Source organism: Terrapene carolina, unplaced genomic scaffold (genome assembly GCF_002925995.2).
Source record: "Terrapene carolina triunguis isolate 2854851 unplaced genomic scaffold, T_m_triunguis-2.0 Scaffold139, whole genome shotgun sequence".
Taxonomy (NCBI): domain Eukaryota; kingdom Metazoa; phylum Chordata; order Testudines; family Emydidae; genus Terrapene; species Terrapene triunguis.
Window position 1 is genome coordinate 10,470,815 of NW_020664490.1, and position 12,162 is coordinate 10,482,976.

At 39.0% G+C, this 12,162-nt stretch overlaps 1 protein-coding gene across 2 annotated transcripts in view; it reads right to left on the bottom strand.

Moving 5' to 3' along the window:
* LOC113406795 (serine/threonine-protein kinase DCLK1) overlaps nucleotides 1-12,162 on the bottom strand; it is a 346,452-nt gene that overhangs the window by 26,733 nt on the left and 307,557 nt on the right. For both annotated transcript variants that reach the window (XM_026653519.1, XM_026653520.1), the window contains exons 10-12: nucleotides 7,687-7,833; nucleotides 1,349-1,482; nucleotides 662-739 (exon numbers count right to left, since the gene is read on the bottom strand). In XM_026653519.1, coding sequence (XP_026509304.1) covers nucleotides 662-739; nucleotides 1,349-1,482; nucleotides 7,687-7,833 — 359 coding nt within the window. The remainder of the gene's footprint in view (nucleotides 1-661; nucleotides 740-1,348; nucleotides 1,483-7,686; nucleotides 7,834-12,162) is intronic.

A 12,162-nucleotide genomic window follows, 5' to 3' on the forward strand; every position in this document is an offset into this window, starting at 1 on the left:
GTTTGCCTTTTGGAACCAGTTCCTCTCCCCATGCCACATGGCCACAATTGTGGACTGTGAGGGCACTTGAGATGGAGCACAAGTGAGAAGGGGGAAAAAAAGAGTTTACTTGTAGGGCGACCTCTGTTAGCTCCCTCCACCTTTGGGATACACTTCCCTCTTTGTTTCTGAGCTTGCCTATCTTTAAGGCAAGGCCCAGCCCTTCTTTTTGCTTTAATGGAGAGGGGAGATTTGTGAGGGGAGGCTGTAAGTTTGCTTACAGGTGTAAATCTCTGTTGGAAGGCTTACATTTTACTGCTTTTACATTTTACTGCTTCCTGCTTACTGTGTTGGGGAGTAACTGGGGGATCTGCTGATTTCATCATATATTTTAAATGGTTGCCAAGGGCACCTAAAGCCTGGAATGGGTGCATTTGTTTTGCAAGGCAGATTACATCAAAATAAACAGAATGAGAAGAGACTGGGGTTTTTACAGTAACACAATGGAGATTTATGAAGTTTGTATAAATTAACAGGTAGAGCATGGAAAAAAATAACCCAACATTGCAAGCAAAGATTCCCTCCCCCCCTCAGCAGACCTCTTAGTGCAGGACAGGCACATGGACCATTCACAGCATAGAGGTGCATTGTTAAGAGTTGGATAAAAGATCATAGCCCATACCCACGGAATGGAGGAAAGCCACACAGCAAGATGTAAGTAATCACACCAGCTGCCCAGATGTCCACCTTCAGGCCATATCTAAAAGTGTTAGAAGTATTATAATTAGAGATACCAAGCCTGTATGAACTACAGTACACAACTGAAAGACAACGATGTCAGTGCACAAATTCTTATGAAATGGTCTGAGCTGAATTTTATCTATACCGTACACCAATTTCTGCTTTCAAATCCAAGGCAGATGTTTACAATTTAAAGCTACATTGGATTAGAATGTCTGAACACAGATGATAAAGTGTACTGGTTTCTTGGATGAGAGTAGGACTCGTTTGACCTCTCCTGACAGGAAGCCTGCACAGGTGACATGGGTCACTCACCCCAGTGGGGGTTTGCTCTACACAATAGACCTAAGGAAAAGGACAGTAGAGGACAAAGGAAGAGCACAGAAAACAACAGTTAGCAGTCACTGAGGGCAGTTTTTGTTACTTTTACCCCAGGGTTAAAAGAAACGGTTAGTTACTGCCTCACTGCTAATTTGAGGACTTTCTACTTTGAAGTTAAAAACTGCCATGGTAACCCCTAATAAAAGGTAGAAAAAAAAGCCTAAATTAAAAGAGTTATAACTGATATATTGGCGAGAACATATTCCACCTTGCACACTTAAATGAACCTTTACTGCAAATAGTTTACCCAGCTTCTGCAATGATTTCTGGAGCTACATATGTAGGGGTCCCACAGACTGTGTAAAGAGGTCCATCCACTATTGTTGCCAGCCCAAAGTCTCCCAGCTTCAGAGACTTGCTTCCATCTTGGTGTTCATAAACCTAAACCAGAAATAAAATCCAAAGGATCAGTAAGGTTCTATGTAAATGGACTCATGAACAATTTGCTAACTTCCTGACCTACTCCTTTCAGTTGAGTATGCTTTCAGATTCTCTCCTTCACTTCCCAAAATACAGATGAGCGCACATTTAAAAAAAAAAATCACAGTGATTAGGAGGGTTTGATTCATATATGGTCTCTCTTCTAAAAAAATAAACATACCCAGTGTAAATGGCTAAGTATGCTGGATCCCCCTTTAGTGGCTGATCATCAAAGAGCACAAAATCTTTCTCTTGTTAAAAGCTAAAGTATAGTAGCATAGTAGAGGTCTGTGCTTTTGATGTTGAAGTTCCTGGGTTAAATCCCCACTGAATCTGACAACCGTGGTAGCTTATTAAAATTAATACACAAAAGAGAGGCTTGTACAGGGATTTGAACTTCTGAGCTAAAGGAGTAACTCCATTAGTTGACAGCAGTAGTAGGCTTTTATTCTCCCAATGGACGAGCCACTAGAGAGGTCACAACACACTCAGCTATCATGTTACTTCATTAAGCACTTATGCTCACTTTTGAGAGCTCACAAAACACTAAAAGGTGGAATTTTCAAAAGTGCCCAGTGTTAGCGCAACTCTTCTTCCATTGAATTCAATGGTATAACTCTCACTGACTTCAATGGAAGCAGAGTTAGGCCAATACTGAGTGCTCTTGAAAATCCTTCCCTAAATTATGATCTCTTCAGCAGTGAAAAGCTACTTGCAATTTTTTTGTTTTCTTTTTAATCAGTGCAAGAGGAGACTTTATGTTCTAGAAGCAGTCAGTACATAAAGATAGCAGCCACAATAGGAAAATTCCAATTTCCATTGCTTCCCCAGTGCCTAAACACTGACAAATATTCAAATATCAAAACAAATAGTCAAAATAAAATAATTAAATTTATCAAAATAAAATGTTAACCAGCGAATCATCCCTTAAGGCAGTAGTTGATCGGGGCTCTCTCTTCCAGTTTTTAATGTTGATTTATGGTGAAATTTAGTGCAGTTTAATCTAACAACATTTTAAAAAATGTGTTCAGTCTACAAGCGTAATCTCATGTGCTGCACCACCACCTTGAACAGCCACTGCCACAACAAAAGCCTCACTGAATTACAAATTCCTGCAAAAGAAACTTCTGAGATTTCCTTAAGAAATGGGCAGTGAGCTCAACAGGGACTCTTTATCTGCTCACTTAGTGCAAAAGTTTTTCCTAGAAGACCCATTCCTCATCAACTGAAACAGTTTGCTAGGGATCCATCAAAAACAACTGTAACTAGCCATCCTATGAAGAGAATTTTTTCTTCATTTGCTGTACAACCTTGCATAGAAAGATTAAGAAACCTTCTCGACACTCTTCTGTATTGTAGGGCTATACAACATATTATATCAGGTCTTCTATATTATGAGGGGAGATTCAGCATTCACAGAAATCCTCTGTTCCTCTGATTGTTTTTAATAAGTGCATGAAACTGGATCTTGTAATGTGAGAGGACCAACAATCTGAAATGGATTCACACTTCTCTGTTATTAAGCCAGCAAAAAATGGGCATAAAGACCATTAAAAATGTAATTTCAGCTTTATTAAAAACACCGATTGTTAAATACATCTGGTTCCTGAAATGAAGTGTTTGCTGAAATGGGAGCAATAAATCTAATTTCAACCACAGTTTTAATTAAAGACTAGCAACTAGAAACTTTAAATAGACACTTGGTGGAAAATGTAAAGAAGTGATTTAGAGATCAGTGGCTGAAGCGACTGTAACTAGTATTCATCCTTAATGCAATGGCCTTTTATTGTGGAAAATGCCTTCACCTAGTTTGGTTAATCTAGTGCATGTTTACAGATTAATTTCACTAGTCACACTGGTGATGTGAATGAACCATATAATCAGAGCAATTAATTACAGAAAAGACCTCTTAAGTCATTGAATCCATTCCTCTGCCAATGCGGAATTGTGCAGTATGGTAGATTTTCTAGGGTTTTGTCAGTCCGTTTCCAGGAATGAGGCTTCTACTACTTCCTTGAGAGACTATTTCAGTTGATTTTCTAGTAACGCTAGAACAGAATAGTTTTCCCTCACCCTGTTATAACTCTATTTAGTGCTCTCTATAAAAGTGCTCCTAATGTGAAGAAGTGGTACGTTAATTGCCAGTCAAGGCGCAAGGAATGTGAATGATAATTTAATGCTCATCTCATTCAGAACAAACACTATACATGTTCTACTGCATTTAAACACTGAAGGGCAATTAGAGAGATGGGGATTAGTGCAAATTACCCACTATGTAGTGCTTTCACTGTTTTAACTAAGCAATAAAACTGGGTAATTGTACAACACTAATTGAATGCAGAAACACATAATTGTGTGCCACCATATGTATCCTATTACTACAAAGACTGTCAGTATTTTCTAAGCTGCTCTTGTGATCACTGCAGATGGCAACAGTCAGAGAAGTTGTTCTCTAGGGTTTATTATATGGCTATAAAAACATCCCATGATTTCACAAAATAAACGTGTTAAATAGCAGCAATTATAAAAATGTTCCAATTAAAACATGGAAGGCATGTCCTCCAGAGAACAGAGCAAGTGGATGCATAGGTACAGCATTACAGACTTTAAGCACATTGAAAGCTCATGGAGATTTTTCTGCTAAAATGGATAATAAACAAAACCATTTGTATAGAAATTACCAACTTCAAAGTGTTTATAAAATGTTAAGAAACTAATCCTCATCGTACACCTGTGACAAATAAATATCATCCCATTTTACAGATCAGGCGATTGAGGCAGAAAGGTTAAGACATTCCTAAGGCCACAGAGAGTTACTGTCAGAGACAGGATTAGAATTCAGAAACTCTTAGCTCTGAGTACTGTGCTAAAGACCATAATCTCCCTCTCTATCAAAGCCTAGATGAACTTTAGAGCAGTAATATAGTCAATGGATCAAATGCTGACTTTCTTACAGTGCGAGATCACCTGACGTCATGGCAATCTATTATGTCACAACATGTTTAGTCAGGCTTTTGACACAGTCCCACATGACATTCTCATAAGCAAACTATGGAAATGTGGTCTAAATGCAATTACTATAAAATGGGTGCACAACTGGTTTGAAAAGCCCTATTTAGAGTAGTTATCAGTGGTCTGCTGTCAAACTGGGAGGGCATATTGTTTCCTGCAGGAGTCAGTCCTGGGTCCAATACTAGTCAACATTTTATCTACTGATTTGGATAACAGAGTGGAGAATATGTTTATAAAATTTATGGATGACACCAAATCGAGAGGGGTTGCAAGCTCCTTGGAGGACAGCACTGGGATTCAAAGTGACCTTGACAAATTGGAGAATTGGTCTGAAAGCAACAGGATGAAATTCAATAAAGCTAAGTGCAAAGTACTTCACTTAGGAAGGAAATATTACATGCACCACTACAAAATGGGGAATAACTGGCTAGGTGGTAGTACTGCTGAAAAGGATGTCAGAGTTATAGTGAATACAAAATTGAATATGACCAAATAATTTGATACCATTGTGAAAAAGACAAATACCATTCTGGGGTGCATTAACAGGAGTGTCATATGTAAGACATGTAATTATTCTGTTATACTAGGCACTGGTGAGGCCTGAGCTGATGTGTGTCCAGTTTTAGGCACCAGACTTTCAGAAAGATGGGGACAAATTGGAGAGTTCAAAATGGAGCAAAAAAAAAAAAAAAGGGGGGATTAGAAAACCAGACCTATGAGGAAAGATTAAAATAATTAATCTTGAGAAAAGAAGGCTGAGAGGGCATCTGATAGCAGTCTTCAAATATGTTAAGGACTGTTTTAAACAGGCTGATGATCAGTTGTTCTCCATGTCGACTGAAAGTAGAACAAGAAGTAATGGGCTTAATCTACATCAAGGGAGATTTAGGTTAGATATTAGGAAAAACATTCTAACTATAAGGATAATTAAGTTCTGGAATAGGCTTCCAAGGGCAGTTGTGGAATCCCCACCATTGGAGGATTTTAAGAACAGGTTGGACAAACATCTGACAGGGATGGTCTAGATACACTTTGGTAATCCTCAGTGTAGGGGGCTGGACTAGATGACCTCTCAAGGTCCATTCCATCCCTACAATTCTATGTTTTGTGATATATGTGGAGTTAAGTGCTGAGACAACACATTTGATGTCAATATGTACCAACAAACTAGAGACCTGACTTCCATGTACTTTAATACCCCATTACACTGCCAGAGCACAGTAAAGGGGCCTTAGGGCTGGTCTACACTAGGGGGGGGATTGATCTAAGATACACAACTTCGTAGTCGAAGTATCTAAGATCGAATTACCTGGGGGTCCACACGGCGCGGGATCGATGGCCGCGGCTCCCCCATCGAGTGCGCTACCGTCGCTTGCTCCGGTGGAGTTCCGGAGTCGACGGGGAGCGTGTTCGGGGATCGATATATCACGTCTTAATGAGTGTAAATGAGAATCAGATCCTTTATATTTATCAGATGAGTGCTGCCTAATTTATCATACCAAGTACCAAGGGGAACACACGTTTCCTGTGCTCCCCCATATACCTGATAAGTTCTATGGAAGTGCCCCCATACCCTTTTATAGTTCTTTTCTTTTACATCAGTGGAGCTGAAGTAGTTTTAATATGCAAGTGCTTGTTTTGAAAGTTATGGTCTTTGTGAAAAGTTTAGTGCCTTCTAGCCATTGTTTAGTATCAACAGCAGCATATGACCTTTGTGTTCTCTGGACTGGAAAATACACTCGAACAATTTGAATAAAGTGAAGAACAACATGATTACTCACGATAGGCCAGTGGGTATTACCAACAAGGGAATAATGAGGGTGGAGGCAGAAAGACATTAAAAATGCTTCAGGCTACTGCTGTCAAACTTCAGGAATTTAAGAAGTTTGAATACAAAAGCATGGTAGGTCTTTTTCCATGAAATCTTCCTGCACATTCCAAGTCACAGCATTAATGAATCCTGACATGTGATTGCTATAACTTATGCATGCAGCAATCTATGAACACTAGCATTAAGACTGCTATAGGGGTGTACATGTTCATGTCTAATGAGAGCCCTGGCCTACATGGTTTTAGCATTTTCTGAAAAACTAGGCCAAGAATGGCTAGAATTATACAGACAGCTGTCACTGTGGAGTTCTGAATTGTACAAACCCAATTCTCTGCAAGTGTGTTAAGATTTACCTGAACCAACTTTCCCATAACAACTTTCCATTGCCAAACAATATTAAACACAGAAGATGATGGCAGACAGTGCACAGCTGAGAACTTACGTTCTTTACAATCTAAATTATATTATTGCTGTAAAACACACAGTCAGTTTTGGGCGCCTTGATACTGAAAATTCTCTGCAAGTTAGAATAAATTCAGAGAGCAAACACAAAAATGATTAAGGGACTGGAGATACTAATTTACTGGCAAAGACTGAACTAAAGATGACAGTGGACACAATAACAGTCAAGAAATATGTAGACCCCAAGGAGAGAGAGAATTTGTTTAGGGTGTTTTTTCAGTGACTTCAATGGGAGTTGGACTGGGCCCTCAGAAGAAAATCAATGACATTAAAATAGAAAAAGGAAGGTTTAGACTGTCTAACAAGGAAAGTGTTCTAACAGAAAGATCTATTAGACTGTTATATGGTTAGAGCAGTCAGAGATGGACTTCAGGGTTCTATTCCTGGATCTGCCACTGAAACACTACATGCTTTTGGGCAGATCATGTAATCTCAGTTTGTATGTCTGTAAATTGAAATACTGCTACTAATCTCCTGTGTAGGGGGGTTGGGTAGCTTGGTACTATGTAAAGGTGCAAAGTATTTATTCCAAGGAAAGTGCCTAAAGCCCTATTGCATGAAGTATTTGTAGTTAGACTGAAAACACACTGAAAAATTCACTGTATGGAATAATCCTGCACTAGTGTCCTAGGACAAAGACTTGCTAAAGACAGACTGTTTAACTTCTAGGAGCCTGACACGTCTATATTCTTTGTGACTGCTGTTTGGTTTTAAAGACCTTTTGATGATGAAAAGATTAGCATGTGAGAGAAAGTAAGTTAAAAGGCTAATGGCATAGACTATTTCATTGAGAGCACAGGTACACTTTCATTCACTCCCAAGTTAGCAGTAACAATACAGTAAGTAGAGCTTTCACTTACCAGTAGATTCTCAGGTTTGATATCCCTGTGAACAATGTTCAAGCTATGGAGGTATTTGATGGCACTGGCCAGATTGTACAGCATCCCACTGGCATCCCGCTCTGTGTATTTGTTAGTGGAGGTAATGGCATCAAAAAGGTCTCCTCCCTGGAACAGAATAACCATGGCACATTTACAACTTCCTGTTGTACACAGACAGCACCGCTTAATAAGCTTTTTGGAAAATGAATAGCAGCACTGTGCCACTTTGTGAGGGCCCCACAGAGGTCCTTCCTACCTACAAAGGCCTTGTGTTGTGGTATCATTCCTCCCAGGTACAGAAGGCAGGGCATACCTCCCATTCAGAGCTGGTCAACACTGCTCAGTGTGTCAGCTAATGGAGCTGAAAGTTGTGGATTGAGGAAAATATTAAGCAACCCATTCCTCTCCCGTAGCCAAGCATGCTGCTTCTGTGACATTTCCAGCACTGCCAACCTGTTTCCTTAGCACCTACATTGCAAACCTGCTGCTTACCAGCATATTCAGCTGTCACTGTGCTGGGCACCAATCCTTGCTGCCATTTATTATAATTACAAATAACCTACATTCAAAACCATATCCACAATCTCAGTTAAATCTAAAATGATATGGATATTTAGAATTAAAGATGAAATTATTTCCCATAATGTATCTATCTACCCAGCATATATACAATGCTTTAAAGGAATCTGTTTCCACCTCTCAGAAATCTTTAAAAACATTAACTTCAGAGACCTCTCTCCCTTTTAGAATGTGTCAAGTATTCTAGGTTTTCTACTTCCTGATGTTAACACTGGGGTCCCCCAACAGAAAATATGATACACTATTATGCTCGAAGGCATTTGATGAGTTAACATTGTAGTCTTACTGCACTGGAGACAATCTATGTCACTTCCCAGTTATCACTAAAAGTATTTGACTCTGTTGCAATCACCCATGCCTCTTCTGTGTTCCTTCCTACACCATAACATGACACGGTGCCAGAGCTGGCTGGATGCCACCGCCAGGGAGGGGGAAACAAAAGGAAAGGAATGAAGGAAGGAAGAGAAAGTAAGTGAAACTCCTCTGAAGTGAGGAGAGGGTTTATTTTTTCCATTCTCAAGCTCTCGGGCAGCCACTAAATCAGACTGTATTACCAGCAGTGAGCTAAAAGAGAGAAAAAATATTAAAGTGATTGAGAATGGCCAAGAGGGCAGGAGAAACCCCAGTTCAATGAAGAGTGTAAGGCAGGGTGAGAAAAATAAAAGGTTGCTTTGCAGAAGAACTGGACCACAGGCCAAAAACAGAGCAGCTCCATCAAGGAAGCCTAGATCCCACGGAAACAGAAAAGGAGAGGACAGAGTCTGCAAAAACAGTGAGAAAAATCAAGCTGCCTAGCAGGGACAGCAGCAACAGAAAGAAGAAAAAATTAATAAAAGCAGAGTGTTCTTAGAGGAACAGAAGTTATTTTCCCAGGGCAATGGAGAAAATATTTCCCATAATCCCAACATTGCCAACTCTCATGATTTTATCCTATGTTTCATTCTATTAGGTATTTTTCCTTAAGCTCCAGGGCCTGAATCATGCAAATCTCAGTTTTCATTGGGGAAAATAAAAAAGAAAAAAAGTCAGTTTCTGGCCTCTGTGGTTACAGAGAAAAGCTAGAAAACATGGCTGCTAGAGGCTCAAAAAGCAGAAGAAAAATAAAGAGAACCAAAATATTTGAAAATAAAAAAATTAAACCCATCATGATTGTTTAGCCAATCTGATGGTGGTTGGCATCCAACTCAACATGCTTGTTCTATTGTGTTTTGACACTGGTATTATTGCTATAGAAAGCATTAATTTCACTGATTATAATCAGTGTAGCCAAAATGCATAAACTGTGTTGAGCAGTTTCATGTTGCATCAGAACTTGTCAATTATGCCAATAAATACCAAGTACACCTCTTTTATATACAATATGGGGGAAGAGGCATAGGACATATTGGACTTAGGTCAAGATAAAAAGAATGGTATATGAAACACTGAAAAATCTATGTGACACATATTTTATTAGGAAATCTGAGTAACTACCACAGAGCAAGATAGGGAAACAGAAGGATGCAAACTGTAATAAAATGAGGTTCTACAAAAAGCTCACAAAGAAACAAAAGCAGAAAACTTGAGCAATTCTGAAAAAAGAATTTGGAGACAGGTGGGTATAGGATGCCCCCTCATTTCTTGAAAATGAACCTGATAAGAAGGTGAAGTCCGCAAAAATCTGAGAAGGGTACACTGTCCAGCACTGTGAAGACCTCCAAAGTAGGGGTAGATGTTGCACAAAAGAAAAGAAAAGAACAAGAGAAAGAGGTGAGATTGACAATGAACATGGCTATACAGCTAGTGTCTGATTGTGGGCAACATGAAGACAAAGTTTCAGCACCTTTGCCACCAGTCCAGTAAAAAGCATCTTGCTGAAAATTATAATAGCTCAGCAGAGGATTCAGCAGCACAATTAAGAAATCTGCAAGCTGCAAAGATAAGAGGACTTGTGGTAAATGAAAGCAAAGTTAGCTCATTCCAGAATGCTAATTAGAGTTGTCCAGCACAGATTTATTCCCACTTTGGGTTTTAAAAGTCCAGCTCACTAGAGTGTTTGAAGACAGTCATTGACAAATCTAGACCATACAGATCTTCTGTACTATCTGATGACACTGATCAAGACTCTTTGAATCAACCACTCAGAGGAATCATGAGTTAGAGAACTTGGAAAACCAGGGGGAAAAATTCAAACAGAATAAAGTAGAAGATGGAGGAGAAAGGGGCCAAGATTAAGCTCAAAAGAGAAGATTAAGGGAAAGGACTGGTTTCTTTAAAATGTCAGAAGCTATATTAAACCTCAAGTGTCATGGCTTAAGCAAATCTCTAACTATTAGAGATCAGGATGAGACCGAGTGTAGAGGGCAAATTATCTCACATCTACCTATTGTGGGGTTCTTATACCTTTCTGTGAAGCATCTGGAGCTAGCAATGATCAGACACAGAATACTGGACGAGATGAACCTCTGGTCTGATCCAGCATGGCAATCCCTATGTTTTTACATTCCTATGTTCCTAAACCTCAGATGTAACATCAATTACATCAGTCAAGGATCTGGCCCAAAGAGGGTGAAAAAAGGTCAAGCCTCAGATGTAAGGGAAGAAAAAGAAAGATGAATCTAAAGCCAAAAAGAAAAAGGGAAAGACCAAACCTAAAGTTAAAGAGAAGAAAAAAAAGAAAAGAATAGAGGGAAGCCTAAACTCAAGAAAGGAAAATAAAAAGAAAGCACACACAGTACATTAATAGAGAGACAGCTAATAAAGCAGAATAATGTTGTTGGCAGTCAGGCAGTCTACCTTGTCCTCCAGTTAAAAAAAAAGTATATAATTAGACTACACTGAGTTTTATTATATTGATAAGTGTTTCTGAAGTTAAAAGAGGAGAAAGTGGTGCTGGAAGGCACTTAAAGCGTTAATATGGTTGACAAATATTTTTTTTTAAGTTGTCTCTGAAGCACCAGTGTTTTATAACTTGCCAAGCTCTGCCTAGCTTATTCATACATCAGGCCAACCCATCCATTACTTAGGCACATTGGGCACAGGGGTGGGGGGCACGTAAGGATGCAATTTCAACCCTTCTCTCTTGGTTCTCCGATTTTTCTGGAATTAAGTCAGACTAGCAACATCAGAATGTAGTTTTTATCATCTGCACATAAGGCAGTAAGTTTGTAAGTACAGTAACCAATTATTTATTACCTTGTTATGTAAATGATATAATCTCTTTTCTGCTGTGAAAGTGAAATCGTATCCCTGAGTAGTAAAGGAAACTCAATAGTAAATCTTGCTCGGTTAAGTTGACTAACCCCCTGTTCGGTTTGAATAATAATTTTGTTTTGTTGTGTAGAAAGGCAAAGTGCCAGGGACCAGGTCCTGCAGTTGTTTTACAAGCAGTGCTTGCAATACGTTTATATTTGTATTTATGAAGTGCTTTTTCTTACACTTAGAGCGCTTTAAAAAAAGCAGGGAACGATATGCCTACCATGAAATGAAGGCAGTATTTACAGCAGCCACTTTTGTCAAACATGTTACTGTCAATTAATGCAGGGTGATATTAACTGCAACTGCTCTACAACAAGCCTTTTCTTCTTGAGTTTCTTTCCTGTGTGTGAATTTGATTTAAACTCAGGTTTTCAAAAGTCAGTCAATAACAGATGGTTAATCAATTCCAACAGCATGTGCTGTGCAAGGGAAACAGTCAGCAATTGTTGAATTAACAATTAATATCTTTCCAGAAATACTTTCCTTGGTGCCTGCAGAGCACATTATAGCAAGGTTTTTTCAATTAAATATTAACAAAGAGAATAGATATTCAGAGAAACAATACTAACATCTGATTAGGACCAGGGCCGGCTCCAGCATTTCTGCCGCCCCAAGCAAAAAAAAAAAAAAAAAAAAAAA